Below are 19,436 nucleotides of genomic sequence, written 5' to 3'. Positions count from 1 at the left end.
GGGCCGGGGCTGGAGAAGTTTGCGCCGCGGCTCGTGAGCGCAGGGTGCGGGCCCCGCCGGCCGCTGCGCGCCCGCTGCCATGGCTTTTCGCAGAAGGACGAAAAGTTACCCGCTCTTCAGCCAGGAGTTCGTCATCCACAACCATGCGGACATCGGCTTTTGCTTGGTGCTCTGCGTCCTCATTGGACTTATGTTCGAGGTGAGCGAGATTACTGGGGCGGGTAGTGCCCCCTATTGTGCGCCGCCGGCGTACGCTTGCGGGTCCCCGGGGTCTTCATCTGAACTGGGGCGCCTGACTGCCATGTATGCTATCTGCACCCCCCCCTCCCCCGGCTTTGTGCACTTTCCCGGCTTTGTGCACTGTTCCTCCCCCCTTGGCCTCTTAATCCAGACACCACCCTCCCCCCCAAGCTCTGCGCCTTGCCAGCCCTGCCCTGATCTGCCGCCCCCTTGGGCACCCACCGTATCCTGCAGTTCTCTCTGCAGCCCTGAATCCCAAGCCTGGCCTCGAACCAACTGCCGCGCTGCCACTCTGGCCAGATGAGTGGGGTTTCCTTTTTGGTGTCCAGGAACCCAGCCCAGAGACTCCCAGCCCGCAGTCATTGCACAACTCCCCCTTCCAAGCGTTGACTGCCAGCTCTCAGGGCTTTTCCAGTGGGAGGGACCCCCAACCCTTTTCCACCTCCCACCTGATTTCCTAGGTCTTTTGCATCCTCAGCTCTGAAGCCTGCTTGGGGTTTTCACAAGTGTCCCTGTCCTCATCCCCTCAGTTCTTTTCTGTCCTCTTCCCAAGCCCTTCACCCCCCCCCCATTTTTCTTTTCTTTTTAGCTTAATTATCCTTTATCACTCTATGGGCGGTTCCTTTAGAGCCATCTGTGGTGAACCCAAAGCTTCTTTCCGCCTATCAGGGTAAGAAGAGGGACAGAGGTATTTATTCTCCTTTGTGGGCAAAGAGTTCTCATAAGTTGGGAGGGTACCAAGCCCACAGAGGTTTCTGCCCCTGCTGCTGTGGCTGGTGTAGGCCTCATAAAACTGGGAGTTTAGTAAGACCCCACCAGTCAGAAACGGATGGTCTAGTGGGAAAGACCCTGCTGTGGAGAGTGAGGAAAATGTGACAGTATAGGGCTGGCTGTAGTGTATCTTGTCCCCAAAGTGAGACACATGAATGACAGGAGGAGGCTCCTCGGAGGCAGTACATTGTCCTCCTTCTGGGCAGGGTTCTTATCTGCCTTCTCCGGATGCCTTAGGAAGCTGTAACCTTGTATAAACTGCCTTGTAGATGAGGGATTCCTGGCCTGGCTAATTTCTCTGCCCCTGTCTCTGGGTTTCCTGTCTCCTCTAAGGATGACAAGCATCCTCCTTGCCCCGTGAAGATGCCCTCACGCTGGGACATTCTTGTGGTGGGATATGTGAATGTTTCCTTGGTGGGCCTCAGGGTCTGTGAAATAGACCTGAGACTGGGATCGGGGTCTGCATTCCAGTTTTCGGTAGTGCTCCTTTATTTAAGTTCTCCTGGCCTTCCTCCCGCCCCCCCTACACGCATGGTCTATTGGAAGAGGCTGTGTCAAGCCAGAGGTGCCTGTGTCTCAGCTGCTGTGCCATTAGTCAAATAGAAAACTCACTGCAGCTCAGTTTCCCTATCCATAAAGAAGTAGTAAAACCCATCTCCCTCATTGAGTTATTGTGGGATTTACTAGAGATACCCTCATGAGGAAATTCACAAGATTCTATAAATGCAAAACTAAAGTCTCTTGCTCCAGAAACCCTATTATTATTTACTATAATAACAGCTTAAGGAAATAACAGAGAATGGTTTTGTCCAGCTAATACCCGCAGTATCTATTTGCTGCCCTCCCTTCTAAGAAGCCTCCTGCCGTGTCACCAATCTTGGAGGCTGTGGTTGGAAAGACACACGGAGTAGCCGGAGACCTTAGCCACATGCTCTGACGCTCTACAGCTGGCAGAGTCTCTTGCCTAGCCTTACGCGTCTTTGCCGCTTCTGGCACTTGTTAAGGTTTGTGACTCTACCTGCTTTATCTGTGCTCAAAAAGAGTAGCCTGGTGTGTCCGCTTGGCATCTCCTTCTCTCCTTGTCTCTGGTCTCGTAGAAAGTCCTGTGCATTCAGCTAGTCACTCTGTGGCAGTTGAAAGTGCTGGGAACCGTTTCTCCTGAAACCTGACACAAAACCAAGGCCCAAGGTAGTGGAATAAAATACAAAATTGTGCTTTCCCCTCCTGGGATTGGATTGGGCAGTATAGAAGGGACCTTGGCTGAAATGCCTGAAGGCGCCTTTCTTCCACCCTCTTCTAAACAATCAGACCTACAGCTCCATGGCTGGGCATCCAGGCAGGTGTTTCCTCTCAAAGATGCCTCGTGGTGTTGTGGCCTGTGCTGGTAACCTGGTCAGGTCAGCTGTGCCCCAGTTTCTCTTATGAAGGCTGGGCGTCGTGATGTGATGTAATTGGCCCAACGAAGCTCCTCATCCCCCAGTGACTGACTGTGTACAGTGATAGGTATATCGGGCACCCTGGGAACTCAGCTTTCCTTATCGAAAACAGCTTACTTGCTTTTAGGCTTCTTGGAAGAACACAGGTGGCATCTTCACATTTGGAGTACAATGAGGTGGGGAGAGATTAGCGCTGGATTTACGAGGTATTGCTCAGGTCTTCTGGGTTCTCTTCTGGAGTAGGGTGCACACGGTGGGGAGCGCAGTCCAGCACTTAGCATACCTTTTCCTAGAAGTGAGGGAAGAAGGGGGTGGAGAAGGAAAGGCGAGGGAGCCAGAGAGAAAGACGTCAGGCTTTGGGTTCTAACTTGGCAGGGCTAGGGTCCCTTCATTTAGAAGCCGAGTCAGGAAAACTCAGTCCTGTCCTTCCCACAGAGAGCAAGTCCTCCTGGCCACTTTTCCTGCTCCCCAGTGGTCTGCTGCCTGACCTCTGCCCATGAGCTGGGTCCCCTTAGCCATAGCCCTTGCACCCTCACTGGTCTCCATCCATCCCTGCCTGCTCCTTCTTCAATTCATGTTAGCTTACAAGTTCTAGAGGGACTTGCATTCCACCCCCCGCTGGGAACCCCAAGCCTACAGTCCTGTCTCCTGGGAGATGATTCCAAATTCCTCCCCTTGGGATCACTTCCTTCCACACGGTAGAGGGCCCCTCCCTCTGCCTTTTGACTTGATTTCCGGCCATGCCATCCTGAGATTCCTTCTCCCATTTCCAAGGCAGGGGGCCGGCTCTTCCCCCAGAACCCAGGTTTTCTTTCCATCCTGCAGGCTGTTTGGAATAGAGCTGTTCTGTGCAGCCACAGCACTTGGCTAAAAAATGTCAGGAATGTGGAGCTTTATTTCCCCCTCCTTCCCTTCAGCTTTCTCTTTCTTAACTCTGCTTTGCGGAGAGGGGGAGTTTTCACGTGCAGTGTGGCCCCTCAGTCCTGTCTCAGGTGGATTCTGGTCTGGCCATCCTTCAGGGTGTGGGCGGCCAGTAAGGGTGAGCGTGTGTGTGTGTCAGATTTGAAAGCAGCCTTTCCCTCTCCACTGCCTTTGCTTTCCAGTGTCCCATTCAGTGCCACGTTTCAAACCGAAACAGGCAGAGGAAAAGGAAAACTCTCTCATTAGCAAGAGGAGAATGAGCAAAAGGGGGCATGAGGAAACAGAGGAAGCAATTTTTACGTTACCTCTAAAATGGCATTTTGAGACAGAAACTTGTTTTAAGGATCATTAGTAGTTTCTCTGGGCTCTGCAGCAAGGAGATATTTCTTAAAATTCTGGGCCTGTCATTTGTAGGTTTGGTTTCTGTTTGGTTTGTGATGACTTAAGGGCCCAGAGGAAGGTTTTGGGTAGTGACTGCTTTTCGCTTCTCAGTTGTTTGGGAGGCAGATGGGATTGAACCACCTTTGCTTCAGGAGAGCTCTTCTCTGTTCCTAACATGACACCTGACTGACTGGGCAGGATGATGTGTGTGTGTGGCCTATAAAGTGGGTTCTCTGACATACCTGCAGGCATGGTATGAGGCTGCTGGTGCTGTCTTTTAACATGAGCATTATAAAAGAATCCTGCTGAGATTGTGTTAATATAAAGAGGCATATAGATGCCCACAGACTTGCATCTGCAGACATTTGTCATTTTTCTTTGATTAATTTTTGGTGCACACTTAATACATCCCTTTTGCCAGACTTTTTTAGTTTCTAACTGTATGCATCTCCCTCTCCAGCCTTTGACGTCGTTCATCCATCAGTGGCATTTTAGAAAAATTAGTCAGGGGAAACCAAGAAGGGTCACTTACTCTCTTAGGTACCCTTATCTGTGTTTAGATATCTACACCCATTACTCAGTGATCTGAGCCACGGAGCAGAGATTTGGATTTTCTCCTAGTCAAGCCTCCAGGCCCGTACTAGAGATGTAAGGGTATGTTGATCATCCCTATAGCAAAAATGTGACTGCCAGAATGGTGCCATTGATCAGTTAGTGAGTTTTTCACCCTAACCGCAGAATGAAACTGATACCTGTAAAAAAGTCCAGCTCTGTGCTGGCACATGGCACTTACTCCCTGGTCTCAACCATTACACTGATGGCTTCCCTGTTGGGTCTGACTGCCTCCTCCGCCATGCCAGCAGCTCCAAGCTCCTGGTTGTAGTTCATCTCAGAAGTGATACGTTTTGCCTAGGATCTTTCCCCAAGTCCTTCAGCGCTAGCCTTCTGCTCTCCAGAGAGGGCGATCGCTCTACACGGAGCCCTCCTTTCTCCAGGGAGCCTGTGTGTGCTCAGCGGCAGCTCAAGTGAGAACATCTGTTTTCTCTCTAACATCCATCTTATTAGAACTCGGCCGTGGGTACTGGACAGTCTTCGTGCTGTCACTGTTGGCTTGTGGAGGAGTAGCAACAGGAGGACAGGGGCCCACAGGCGCCCGCAGGCGCCCACAGGCGCCCACAGGCTTACTAGGTGCTTGTTCCCTCTGGCTCTGTTGTCTGAACCCTCAGCGCTTGTTCCTGGGACATTGCTGGGACTGGTCACAACAGAGCGCCTTAGTCCCCACTGTTTGTAGAGTAACATGTGTTGCTATGGTGAAAACTTCACTCTGGCAGGCATGAGCTTCTTTTTTTGATCTGCTTCGTGGGCAGGGGCCCCAGAAATCACTCTGTGGCATAGCTGATGGCTCTCTCCTTCCCACTCTGATAAATGTGGAAGCCAGAGGGTTGATAAGACTGGATTAGAGTTCCCAAACTACACAAGTGCTTTCTAATCAGCGAGAGTGCTATTAGCAGGCTTTGGTGGGAAACTTTACTGATATTATCTTTTTACCTTTTTATCCAGAGCCCTGTATCTAGTATCCATTGGTACCTAATAGTTGGGGCGAGGGGGTGGGAGAGCGGGGGGCGGCAGGGGAAGAAAACAGTAACACTACTGATCTTGACAGCCTTTTTATTTAATGAACAGACCTTTATCACATACAAGTCTATTGCTTTGCCTTTATTTACCTTCAATGTCTCAAATGCTCCACAGCCGAAGAGACCCAAACCTAACTTAGTTCCAGCTGGTTAATGTAGGGAGTTAACTACAGTTTAAAGAGCTTTGCAAGCAGCTTCCCTAGACAGGGGAGATTCTCACAACTTTCCTTGTTTTTCAGCAGAGAGGAGCTGGATTGTATGGGGGGGGGGGAGATCTTAGACCTCGGGAACCTCTGCTGAGTTCGTGGGAGCCCAGAGTTAGGTGAGGAGCTGCTCCTTGGCCCTCTGCCCGAGCCACGTTGCCTCTTGACGGCTCCCTTCATTTGTCTTGAGGGGTTGGCAGCACTTTACATCTGTGAAATGCTTTACTAGCCTCACCCTGTAATCTGGATGGTTTATGGGGTTGACATACCCATCCAGAGCCTGGCTTCTTGAGGAGAGTCTTGGCCACGGACCATCCCCTTCACGTTAGAGTTGGAGCCAAAATAAGAATTCAGCCACGTCTGGCTTGCATTTAGAGCACAGACCCAATGCGTCTGTGAATGGGGCGGCTCCGGAATGTTGCCACAGGCTGCTTTATTTTTCTTTGTCTGAGTGGAATCTGTTTATTACCTGGAAGCTATGTCTGTGGGTCATTGTTCCACTTGGAGGCTTTTCAGCCTGCAACAATCACTGAAATTTGCATCTTCCTGAAAGAGACTACAGAGAGGACCCACGTGTGTGTATCACATGTGGTGAACATAGGTGAATGGGCAGAGAGGCCTTCCTGACTCTTAAGCGTACTGCCTGCTATTAGCCAGCATCTGTAGGAATAGCTGTCCTGGCTGTTATAATTTCCTTGCTCTTATTGGCTGTCCTGGCTGTTATAATTTATTTGCTCTTATCAAGTCATATTGTGGCCATAGCGCAAGCTCAAGGGTGCATCTTTTCTTCAAGTTTTACAAGTTCAAGAGGTAGAAGGAAATCAGATGTCATTTTCTATGTTTATAGATGAGGAAATAAAGCCTCTAGAGTTTGGGGCTGTTGCCCAAGATGAATATTTGATAATTGTGGGACTTGAACCCACATCTTCTGACTCAAGTCCAGTGTACTTTCTGTACTTCTGGCCCCTGGAATCTTAGACTCAACCTTTCACCACTAGTATATCTGACGTAACCTTAGACCTGACATATCTTCTTAAGTGTGCTGTGTCGGTTAATTTGGCTGCTATTTATTGAGTGCCTGCTGTGTGTTGGTGTGGAGCACTGCGAAGGCAAATGAACAAGGCAGGTCCCTATGCTTAAGGAGGTCACAGCGTGGTTGCTTAAAGCAGACATACTGTTAGATAGAAGTCAGACCTTGAACTTGGTGTAATTAGCAGGTGCAGCTACAGACATACAGACTGGTGGGCCTGGGCTTCAAACCGTTGGTGGGGGGGGGCGTTATTGAATCGACATTTCATATGATGAAGTCAGTAATTGGGACAAAAGTGGGGATTGCTCTTAGACCTCTTATAAGGCACAACTGTTGACTATTACAGCTTTGCAAATAAGTGAACTGACCAGAGGCAGTGGGTGCCTACTCATATGCACGTGCTCAGGTGTGAAGAGGCCTTTATGATTATGACTGAAGTCTTGGTTGACTTAGGAGAATGCTTGCATGTGATTTCTTTTCTTTTTTTAAAATTAATTTATTTATGCATACAAAACCCAGGAAAAGGTCAGAGGTACAGGAGTGGTGAGAGGATTCACCAGAGGCAGGGAGCAAAACAGGCAGGCTGACAAAGTACACTGCTGAGGGGAGCAGTGGGTGGGTCAGGAGAGTCTGCTGCTCCATGTGGGTCACCATCCTGGCCGAAGATGGAACTGGCAGTGAAGCACTGCAGTAAGCACCATGGTGCTGCGCTTTAACCAGTTGTACCGCCAGGAAGGGCCCTGCATGTGCTTTCTTTAGATTTTTAACGTCAAATCACTGTATAACTTATAATCCTTTTGGATCAGTGCAGGTGACCCATCACACATCTGGGGAGAGAAGGATATGATCTTTCAAACCTTGGTCTTGGGACAACGCTTCTTAATAAAGCTCCTCAATTTTGCCCTAATGGAGTCTAATTATTTTAATAATTTCCTATACTTATATTATAAGGATGTAGATACCCTTTCTCTTTATAGGGAATTTTTAAGGGACTTTCTAGTGACCCTTATAAAAACTCCTCTGGTTTGGATGGATCTACATAAGAATAAAGAGTGAAGGTATATTTTCCAGAAAAGAGCCCCACTTTTCTCTTTGACCTCCATCCCCTGGCTTTGAAGAATGCCCAGGGCAAGGCTAGTAAACACATGTTTACTGTCTGGTGTGTGTGTGGTGTGATGCTAGAATCTAAGACAAGATAGCCTGAGAGTCAGTGGGGACAGTGAGAAGTGGCTGTAGATTTGGAGGTGCCAGGAATGTGTTATCAGCTCCTTTCCGGAAGGTTAAGAGCAGTCTGGGGGCTCCTGACCCAGAGGAGCCAGTCCTCCTTAGATAAACAGTCCTTCCCTCCAGCAATTCCTGGAGTCCTGCAGGAAGTCGCAGGCCTGCTTCACAATGCATGGTTTCCTGTGGAGAAGAATTCCTCAGAACTTGGAGCAGAAATGAACTTTTTAGACCACTTGGTTCTGGAGTTCAGAGAGTGTGTAGGTTATAGTCTTTGTGCTGGGTCAGCTTTTGACCTCAGTGGGCAAGGAATTCTTGTTTGCATGGATTTCGAGACTGCTGTTCAGAAGAGGGATGTTATGGTGGAAGGGACTTAGTGATGGTTTGGTGCCTGGTTTGGCATGAAGTGTGAACATGCACACCCCTTCCAGAGTCCTTGAGGCAGGGAGGCGTGAGCTCGAGGACCTGCAGGGATCTGGATTCTGCCCCAGGCTCTGCCACTAAATAACCATGTAGCCCAACAAGCCCTTATCTCTCTGGGCTGCACTTGCTTCATGAGGGCACCAACCGTGCTCTGGCATCCCAGACCTTCCTAACACACTTCTGCAGAACAAGGCTGACAAAGCTTTTATGTTGCCACTCAGAAATGGGGAGAAGAGGGATGGAATCACCTTGCCTCCCCATTCCCCCCTCGTCCCCTTGCCCCCCCGCCCCTCTCCACCTGTTTCCTTGCTCCACCTCCAGAGATTTAGGATTAGTCAGACTAAAGTTGTTCCTTCTTTGGGTTAGCAAACTCAATTTATAATCTTGGTTGCTTTTGTCATTTTTGTTGAAATCAGGTTCTAGCCCACGTATGGGGTGACATGTAATGCAATTTGTGGAATCAGTGGTGGGAAAGGAGAAAAAAACTGTATATAGGGAAGTAATCAGCTAGGGTGAATGGAGGGGGCACGCTTGGCTTTGTGACCTTCTTGTCAGGGCTGTGTGGCCTCTCCAAGGTTGACCAGGGGACTCAGAAAGAGGAGGAAAAAAAAAGTGATTGTCCTGGCCCATGCCTTCTGCCTATCAAGTCAGCGTTTATCATACCCGTTGTCTGGTTATGTCTGGGGCCCTGAACTTGAGAGTATTTTCATACTCAGTGATGTGCTTAGCACATACACATATTGTCCTTGGCTTGAATTTTTTTTAAAGATTTGTTTTATTTATGCATACAAGAACTGGGGTTGTAGGCCAGAGGTGTAGGAGATGAGCGGATTCACTAGAGACAGAGTGGGGAACAGGCTGATCCACTGAAATACACTGCTGAGGGGAGCAGCAGGCAGAGAAGAGGTCTGTGCCATGTGGGTCAGCTCACTGGCTGTGGATCAATTTTCTCACAGTGGCTGGTGATAGCTTAACAGTGCTTTAACCCCTGTGCCACCACGGAGGGCCCTGGCTCGATCGACTTCATTGGTTTTGTTTTTCAGATCAGAAGTCTGAATTCTGCCCTACTCAACCCTAGACCCAAGCGCTCCTAAGGCTTTGTAAGGTCCTAATTTATCTCAAAGATCTCTTCAGTTATTCTGACCAAATGGCTTGCCTTCTTCCTCAAAATTATGAGAATGAATTACAAGTACACAGGGGTGGGTTATTGAGATGCATTAGGATTTTATTACATTCTTCTAAAGCTAGATTCAAGTAGGGTTAATGGGCGAAATGACACAATTGTTGACTCACCTGTGTCGTTGGAGATAGTAGCTACTAGCCACATTTGGCCATAGAAATGTAAATACATTAAAATCAAATGAAACTAAACATCAGTTCCTGAGCCACTCTTGACCACATCACAGGTGCCCAACAGGACATTTCCATGACCCCAGAAAGTACTGGTCTCCACACTGCTATCTGAACTTCTGTGTGTTTCTTGTTTTTGTAGTAATATAGTGAGTGGCCCTTGTGGTATGATTCTGTTAGGGGGCCCCTCAGAGGCCCTGGATTGCAGCAGCTGAGGTCAGAACCCTAAAGCCAGACTTCATGGGTCTACCACTGTCATCTCAATCAGTTATTTAACCTCTGAGTGCCTGTTTCCTTACCTGTAAGCTGGGGAGACTCAGAAAGTCATCAAGAGGATTAGAAACATTAATCCATACAGCACTCAGAAGAAAGCCTGGTCCAGGGTCAGAGCCCAGTGCACATCACCACTGCTCTTAGTATATTCCAGATGAGTTGCAGTGACCGAGGTCTCCTCGCCTGTGTGTAACTCTTCTTTGTGGCTGTCTCATCCATGTGCAGCAAAGCTGCGAAGCAGGGTGTAGGAGGAGCTGTTGGAGCTGTTCAGGCCTGACAATGGCCTGAAATCTGTGCCCCTGACTCTTCACGCCTTGACTCCTCCAGCAAGCCTCCCTCTGCTCAGGGCCATGCACACCTACTTTACTGACAGTTATGTGTTGTGGGGTTGTCTCCTTCCTGAGATTACAGAAGAAGAAAGAGTGGTTAAAATGGGAAGTGGCTGGGGGAGTAGACTGGTGGTAGCAGATGGCTGGGAAGCCTGTCCATTAGTAAATAATGGGCATTCTAAGTATAGTGAGTAAAAACCAAGACACAAAGAGCTGGTGCCCTTTGGTACCTGAGCAAACACTTTCTGTAGCTTCTGAGGTTACAATGATAGCCTTGTACAATGCTGTCCGTACCTGCACATAAGATTACCAGTCGTTTCGTGAGAAAAGGAAGGGTATGCAGGATCTTCAGAAAGATTTTAGAAAGATTTTCCTCCTCTTTTACAATTACAGATAAGATTTCAATACCTGAATCTTCAGCAATGTGGAAACTGACCCTCCAGAATGACCTCGCCCCCAAGAGGCAAGCCACACTTTTATAGCCCTGAAGTAAAGGCAAAGTCGGTCTGCTTTCCTAGCTATTTTATTACCTAAGACATGTGAGAGAAACATTTTTGACAGTCTTATCATCCAGCCTGGGCAATATTTTCATTCAACATTTTTTGACCACTCAGCCATTTAATTTTCTTTTTCTTTTTTAAATCATTCAGTAAATATGCTTACTCTGTGTAAAACATTAGAATCTGAAATGGAGCCTATTTCATGTGCCTTCCTTTTTGGCCTTTTTTTTTTGAGCTATAAAAAGGCAAGGATAAGATGTTTTTCAGCTATTGCTCCCTAATCCAGATACTGTAGGCCTGACAGGTAAGGGCCTGTCAGATTGTCACTGGCCACTCACCACACCTTTAACTGTAGCTGTTGCCAAGAGTAACTGCACCTCTCAGTCCCCTCCTGCTGACTGGGCTGTCACTCACATGGCCCAGGGGAGCGGGTCTGCATTAAACTGGTTCCCCCTCACTCTGCAAACACTGGCTAACCGTGCATGTGTTTGAGGCATTGTTCTAGATGCTGGGAACACAGGAACAGGACACATTCCCCGATTACAGGAAACAGCTTCACCATCTAGTAAGGGAAACAGATAAAGGAGGCAAGTGAGGCTTTGGGCGATGTGTACTCTACTTAAGCTAACACTGGCCTGCGCTATCCAGCACACAGTGATGTCCACTAAGTCGTGGTCTATGGGAGAGGGGCTTTTGGGAGCACAGAAGAGGGCCCTGAGCCTAGAATCAGAGTGGTGAATGCTAGGTGGGCCTAGGGAGCGAGGGGAAGGTGGCTAGGCAGGGAGCCTGGTAAAGAGCATCAGAGTCCTCAGCAGACTCATGCCATAGGGTGCTCTGGGGACAGATGGGAACTAAGGGGAAGGACAGAGAAAGAGCAGTGACCACATCCCACCGGGCTGGGCCATGTTAGAATCTGAGACTTTTCTAGGAGATAATGAGCTTTTGAAGACTTTGGTGCAGGATGTGACCTGATGAGTTTGTTCTGGAGACAGAGAGGAGATGAGGAGTCTGGTCTGGATGCTCTGGCCTTGATCTGCAGGAGAGCTCACTCCAGACATACCCCCACCTAGCAAAATTTCATTCTCCCCCACTCAAGCAGGAAGTGAGCCCAGGACCCATGCACCTGTGGCTGGGAGCAAGAAGCTTTTCTGAGATTTATTATAACCTTGAGGCCACATAGCCCTTGAGCATGAATATCATTCTTCTGTCTTGTGTTGCTTTTGTGACTTTTATCACTGAAGTGTCCTTCAGACTTGTTAAAAAGGAGTTTTTCTCAGCTGTGATTTCTAATTTTTTTAAAAGTAGGGTTTTGGCTAGATTGAACATTATTTTTTACCATCTATAAATTTTTTGGCTAAAGAAGCCAAGAAGTAAAAATAAATAAATAAATAAATAAATAAATAAATAAATAAATGAATGAATGAATGAATGAATGAATGAATGAATGCCAGGAAGAGGCTTACATTCAAGTTCTTAACTGAAAGAACTGTTTTGGGGCTCAAGAAGGTGGGGAGAGGGGAGGGAGGGGAACTTCTCTTGAGGGGACTTATCTGCTAGGTGGGTGGGAGATAGTGTGGTTGATTACTGGGAGAATGCAGGTGCTCTTTTTTACCAACTTACTGAGGATTCACTGTATCCTGGGGCCTACCTATGCTTTGCCAGGAGACACCTGACAGGGGTATCAGTAAATAATTGTTGCCAGCATACCTGACACAATGTGGACTCTTTGGTTTGTTTCATGACTTCCATCTCCACTTTTGCCAGACACCTAGAAACAGACACAATGTGATATCCCCCCTTGTCTGTTATTTCACATCTTAATGGAATAGCTGGGGGTCTTCTTACCAAGGCAGGGGTGTTGGTGATCACCCAACATTCTGTTTCACACCTCCTGCAACCGGCCTCCCACGAGTGATTGCAGTTTACATACCAAAAGCAGAAATAAAACAAGTGCATATGTCAGAACATAAACCTATAGTCGTCACTTCTTGCCACATCCCCCCATGACCCATCACTTACTTAGTTTTATCTCCTGAATTGCTGCAAATTCTCCTCTCCCTTCCTGCACAGACCCTTGCCCTTGACACCATCACCTGCCAGCCTCTCATCTGGTCTCCTCTCATCCCTTTTCCATAGTGCCACAACGCTTGTCTTCAGGCTCTGAGCATGGTCTCCCTTACTTTGGATCCTTCCATGGAAGTGGGGTGCTCAGCATAGCATTTGGGACTGCTGCAGATGTACTGGGGTGTCCCAGGCAGTGAGAGGACGTGTCAAGGAAGAGGCCTGCACCTGAGCAGGGGCCCCGGCGGATCTCCATGCTGCCAGAGTAGAGCCCGGGGTAAAGGAGTAAGTGTTGGAAGATGAGTCTGGTAGGCAGACTCTTGGGAGTCATGGAGGCTCTTGTTCAAAGTTTGGATTTGCTCCACAGCTTGGCTAATAGGGAATCATCAAAGAGTCTAAGCACAGGAGTGAGTCCATCAGATTTGTGCTATGAGATCACAAGCAGTGGGCCTGGGGGCCTGCTTGGCCTCTTGGAACACGCAGTTGGTGTGATGGACAGAAGCTGGAGGGAGTGCCCACAGGACTGAGTGTGTCGAGCGGCCTGTCCACTGCTGGTGGGCATTTGCTGTTCTGTCCACCAGAAAGAGGTGCTGATGAGCCCCTTGGGAATGCTGGTTCCCATAGTCTGTGCATCTGCATAGAGATCTCAGCCTTTGAAAGCTTAAAAAGGAGAGTCTTTTGGTGTATGTATTTGAGGTTGTATTCACAAAAACATAAAACATAAACCAAAAACGTAAAAGAGAATACATTAGGAAATGTCCCTCCCCCACCTCTTCTCATCCAGCTCACCTCCCTTTTATTAACCCCCCAATGTTAATAAAAGTGATCTCTAGGAAATCACTTTTATTAACTTTTGTGTGTTCTCAGCTTTATTTTTGCAAATACATACACATCCTGTGAATATGTACTCACCTCTGTGTCTCAGGTACCCAGCATACTGCTTGACATCTTTCTGGTCTCTTGTCATAATCTTCCAGTAAAAAGTATGATAAAATGGAATTACCGAGTAGCCTGATTTCTAAAATTTTTGCATAATTGAGGTTAAACTTACCATGCTTTGCCTAACAACGGATACATTCTGAGAAATTCATTGTAAGGGGATTTCATCATTGTATGAATGTCACACAGTGTTCACACAAATCTGGATGGTGTGTCCCACCATACAGCTAGGCTGGGCACATGGACCACCTTCATATTTACCACCACCCATCATTGACTGAAACATCACTCCATAATTATATATCATAATATATATATATGTCATAAGATCACATAGTAACATGTTATTTGTTACATATATGTGTAACCATGTGACAAAATATAAACTTAGCCATTTTAAAGTATATAATTAGTGGCTTTTTAAAAAAAAAAAAGATTATTTATACATACAGAACTGTGGTACAGGCCAAAGGTGCAGGGGTGGTGAGAGGATTCACCAGAGACAGAGTGGGGAGCAGAACAGGCAGATCACGAAGTACACTGTTAAGGGGAGCAGCGGGCGGGTCAGGAGAGGTCTGCTGTGCCTTGTGGGTCACCTCTTTGGCCGGGATTGAACTCATGCTGAAGTGGCTTTAGCTTCTTAGTTCTGTGCTTTAACCTGCTGTGCCATCAGGGAGGGCCAATTAGTGGCTTTTAATATACTTAGGTTGTGCAGCTTCTGCCATTCTCTTATTCTAGAACATTTCCATCAACCCAAAAGGAACTCCTTAGCAGTCACCAGCTTTTACTTTCTTCACCCCCTTAATGCTCTCTCGTGATCTACCTATTAAGATCCTGTATGTGAATTTATAATTTGTGGCTTTTTGTGACTGTCTTCTTTCACATTAGCATGATGTTTGGATTCATTTGTTTGTAGCTTATGTCAGTGGTTCACTCCTTTTTATGACTAATATTCTAATATGCAAACATTTTCCATTAATCGTTCGTAAATTAATGGGTTTTGGTTGTTCCCACCATACTCATGAATAATGCTTCTGTGAACATTCATGTACAAATTTTGTGTGGAAATAATATTTTTAATTCTCTTAGTTATATACCTGGGAATGGAATTGCTGGATCACCTGATAATTTTAATATGGGAAATCAGCCAGCATTGAAACTATAGTGAACAGTTTGTCTTTTTGACCCGAGAGCTATATCTCAGGGCTAGATTAATGGATGTTACTCATTATTTTCCAACTTCACAGAGAAATGCTGGCTATTGAGAGTTATAGTTAATAGACTACAGGCTAACAGTCTCTATGATTCAGAGGCAAATACTGTCAAGAGTTCCCACAACAGAATTTACTGAATTCTTAGCATATGCTCTGTGCTCTTTGGAGAATACATAGAACAGAATACACTTGCCAGAATACATAGGACACAACTCTTGGCTTGCAGTCATCACTTATTTGAGACAATCTAAAAATCGAGAGGCAAGTTCTCAGGCAAATACTATCAGAGTTCACACAACAGAATTAACTGAATTCTTAGCACATGCACTGTGCTCTTTGGAGAATACATAGGACAGGACGGCTCCCTTTGGTGATAAAAACTGGAGCCAGAATTCAGAGTCTATCTGTGTGTCTTCAGAGTCTGAGCCCTGTATTCCATTTTAAGTGGAAGGAGACTATGGGCTGGAGAATTTATATGAGCACACAGCTAATAAACATAGGAGCCAGGATCTGAACACAGGATAGTACAAATGAATAATACATTGTGTCTATTATACTGTTTCCTGATAAGAGTTCCAGGATGTTAAAATACCTGGGAGTGGTAATGGGAGTCTGGGGGGCTCTGGGTCAGAATTGTGTGAAACTGTCCTGTACCTCCTTTTTTAGAGAGTCACATACCATATAAATTTACTTACATAGTCTCCAACGTTTCTCAGACCTTCTGGCCATGTCTTTTTAAGTATCATTAAGTAACTTCTCATGATCTCATTCTGTGAAAAACTGCTCTCCCATCTTAGAAGGGAACGGTTAGTAGGGAACGCAGGTGAAGGGGTTCATGAACAGCTTTCTGTCTCCCCCTCTTTCAATAGATAAATAAAGAGTATCAGCTCTACGATCTGGGGTTGAAAATGTGTGAGCTGGCGTGTGTTTGTTGGAATTAGTCAAGTGGAATTTATTGGATGGACTTGCAGACACGTGGCATCTCTCACCACCTACACAGTTTATTGATTGTTCCTGCTTTAGGACCGGAGCAATCTCCAGGGCATCCCAATCACCATCTCTTTATGACTTTTGTTTCAGTAAATAATTATTCACTGTTGATAAGTTACCTATTTAAACCCTCCCCTATACTTCTTCAACTCAAACAGTACAAATAACTCATTTCCAAATTGCATAAACTGCGCATCAGCACCCACCACTTCCCCTGTAATATGTGTTGTTGCTTTTAATTTTTGATTTTGGTAAGATACACGTAGCACCAATTTAACTGCCTTAACTATTTGTTTAACGCACAGTTCAGTAGTATGTTCAACATAGTTGTCCAATCAGTTCTCCAGAACTCTTAAAAACGCATTGCATATGGGCCTCCCTGCTGGCACAGTGTTAAAGACATAGCACTATCAAGTGGTCACCAGTTACTGCAACATGAGTTCGATCCCCAGCCAGGGAGCTGACCCACATGGCGCGGCAGACCTCTCCTGTCTCACCCGCTGCTCCCCTCAGCCTGTTCTGCTCCCCACTCTGTCTCTGGTGAATCCTCACATCTCCTGAACCTCTGGCCTACACCCCAGTTCTTGTGTGCATAAATAAATACATCTTAACAACAACAACAAAAAACCTCATTGTTTCTCCGTGTATCGACCTTCTCCTTGAAACTGCCTGGGACATGGATTTGAATAAGAAGCACTGCCTGCTCAGTCTAAGGAAATTGGTTAGAAAGCCATTGGTTACAGTTCAGTAGGGCCAGAGCTGAACCCTGTGACCACTGACAATTCAGGCCTCCACTGTCCTGGCTTCCCATTGGCTGTTGGCTGATATTTCTCACCCATTACCTCCTGGAGCAGCTGTGCTGCCCAAGCTTTCCAGAGCCTGGGGAGAAGTCAGTGGGTTTGCTTGTATGAGAGCTGGGTCTATACCTGGGTGTATGTGTCCAGGGGACAGGGTATGGCAGATGCCAATACCACAGCTTCTCCAAGCCCCAAATCAATAGTTTACCAAGATAAGAGTCCTTGACCTTGCACCCCTTTGTTCAAGCCAGATACACTGTCCCTCAGTGTATCGCCTGTGTTTGTTCTGTTTGTTCCTACGTGCCTGTTCTCCCTTGACTTCTAGAAAATGACCATGGTGATGTAACCCAAGTGCCAGACTAGGGGCACGTGTAAAACTGAACAGACTGTACAGGTCACGTTTTGTCTGTGCATTTCCACGGAGACTTCTTGAGGCTGAAACAGCCATGGCATTCTTGTGCAGTACCCAGAGCTCCTCATGGAGAAGATGGCTTGTTATGAAGATGAATCTGCAGACTGCAGGTTTGCAGCTCTGTGCCTGAGTCACCTGGAGGTGCCCTGCCTACCAGTTTCATGTTGCTGGGTTGTGTTGGGCTTGTAAATATCAGAGAGTGTGGAAGGATTGTGAATGCAGGTTTTCAATTCAAGTTCCCACCTTCCTTTTTTACTGGCTAACTTGAGGAAGCTATTTCACGGTGTTCCCTCCCCCCCCCCATTTTTTTTTTCCTCAGTAAAATGGGAGTGAAATGAACTGTGCCTACTTCATTGGGTTGGGGGAAGGATCCAGAGAGCTGATTATGCATGTACAGCACCTTTACAGAGCCTGCTGTCCATCAGGGCTCTCAGGAATATAAGAAATCACTTATATGTGACTGTTGCCGCTGTCACTAGGCACCTGCTTTTCTGCACTGTTCATTTTCACATTACAGTTTCAAACAGCCTGGACCTCCTGTTGCATCCATTCCACGCCAGATACACCTTCAGTCAAACATTGCTACCTGGGCCACCAAGACCATTACAGAATGTGTGGGTGGAATCCCTTTGCTGAGGCTTTGAGCTCATGGGTCCCCCAGTGTATAGTCCCCCTACATGCTCCTCCTCCCCCTAGTGCCTCAGACTCCGAATCACCCTCACCTTCTCCCTTAAGATCCTATGGCTTCTGTGCTGCTTTCTGCCTTTTCCACTTTAATTTAACTGTGTTAAATTAATAATAATCAGCCATTTAGAGTACTTAATACTGAGGCAATCTAGCAGAGCACTGTTTTTTTTAATAGTGGGGATGCTGCATTTTGTGAGTGATTTTTGTTGAAGGATTTTATTTGCTGTTTGAGTACTACTTTAATAGATTACCCAAGCTCCTCCATTTAACATAATTGATTTAATTTCTTTCCTTTTATTTTTTTTTTAAAGATTTATTTATTTGTGCATACAGAACTAGGGTACAGGCTAGCGGCAGGGGCGGCAAGAGGATTCACCAGAGACAGAGTGGGGAGCAGAACAGGCAGATCGACTGCAGAGGGGAGTAGCAGGTGGGTCAGGAGAGGTCTGCCACACCATGTGGGTCACCTCTGGGTCAGGGATCGAGCTCACTCTGAAGTGGCTGCAGCTAGCTTGCAGTGCTTTGCTCCAACGCATTGCGCCACCACAGAGGACCCAATTGGTTTACTCTCTACTCTGTTTTGATGTCCTGGTACAATGGTTTTTCATGACTAATAAAAACACACAGGCCCAGTCCCACTCAGCGTTGAATCCAAATATTTTGAGATGTAATCAGTTTTAAAAGACAAAGTCATTACCTGTCTTTAATGTCTATTAGCAAAGGATTGATTAGATCTGTAAATGGTGATACGAATTGGTATGTAATGTCACAGAATGACATGTAAAATATTGGGATTTGTGTGTGTGTGTGTGTGTTAAAGCACATTATAGAAAGCCATGTTGGGTAGGCCTTTTCCCCTAAATTTGTGCTTTGTTTTTCTTTTATAAGAAGAGATACACATGGACAATATCAGAATGTGATTCATGGCTTTCTTAGTGTAGTTGAATTTCAGGTAATTTTTTAAGTCTATGCTGTGTCTACTCATATAAATGTAAGTATAGTTTCAGTGAATGTATATAACTTTGATGATCAGAAACAGCATATTAAATCTCTTTTCACCTAGGAGATGGGAAGTTTGGATTAGTGACAGAGCCGATTTCTTCAAGAGCAGGAAAAGTAAATGGAGAGAAAAGGGAGAGACTAGGGTATGTGTCAAGGTTGGTGAGGGTGTTTTAAGAGAGAAAGTCACATGCAGGCAGGAGAAGGTTCAGCAGAGCGGTTAGGGGATGCTCTAAAGATAAGGCCAAGGCCTTGATCTTACGGATACCATTCCCACTCACTGCTTTTTTTTTTTTTTTTGAAGATTTATTTATTCGTACAGAACTGGGATACAGGCCAGAAATGCGGAGGGTGAGAGGATTCACCAGGAACAGAGTGGGGAGCAGAACAGGCAGATCGAGGAGGTACACTGCTGAGGGGAGCAGCGGGCGGGTCAGGACAGGTCTCCTGCCATGTGGATCTCCTCCTGGGCATGCGGGGATCGAACTCATGCGGAAGTGGCTTCAGCTTCTTTGTGCTGTTCTTCAACCCGGGAGGGTTGAGCCACCAGGGAGGGCCTGAAAGCTTTGCTTTTAAGAAGCCTTTTGGAGTATTGCTTAGAAGGTAAAATAGGGGCACTCAAAAT

The 19,436-nt window shown here is 46.6% G+C and overlaps 1 protein-coding gene across 1 annotated transcript in view; it reads left to right on the top strand.

The window, feature by feature from the left end:
• The window catches only part of TRAM2 (translocation associated membrane protein 2), a 69,673-nt gene continuing 50,237 nt past the window's right edge, over nucleotides 1-19,436 (top strand). The window contains exon 1 of the mRNA XM_004673568.2: nucleotides 1-199. Coding sequence (XP_004673625.1) covers nucleotides 80-199 — 120 coding nt within the window. The 5' untranslated portion in view covers nucleotides 1-79. The remainder of the gene's footprint in view (nucleotides 200-19,436) is intronic.

The sequence above is a fragment of the Condylura cristata genome, unplaced genomic scaffold, assembly GCF_000260355.1.
Source record: "Condylura cristata isolate star-nosed mole 26May11 unplaced genomic scaffold, ConCri1.0 scaffold00001, whole genome shotgun sequence".
Lineage (NCBI taxonomy): Eukaryota > Metazoa > Chordata > Mammalia > Eulipotyphla > Talpidae > Condylura > Condylura cristata.
Note: the sequence above shows the minus strand (reverse complement) of the source record. Positions and strands in the feature narration are given on the sequence as shown.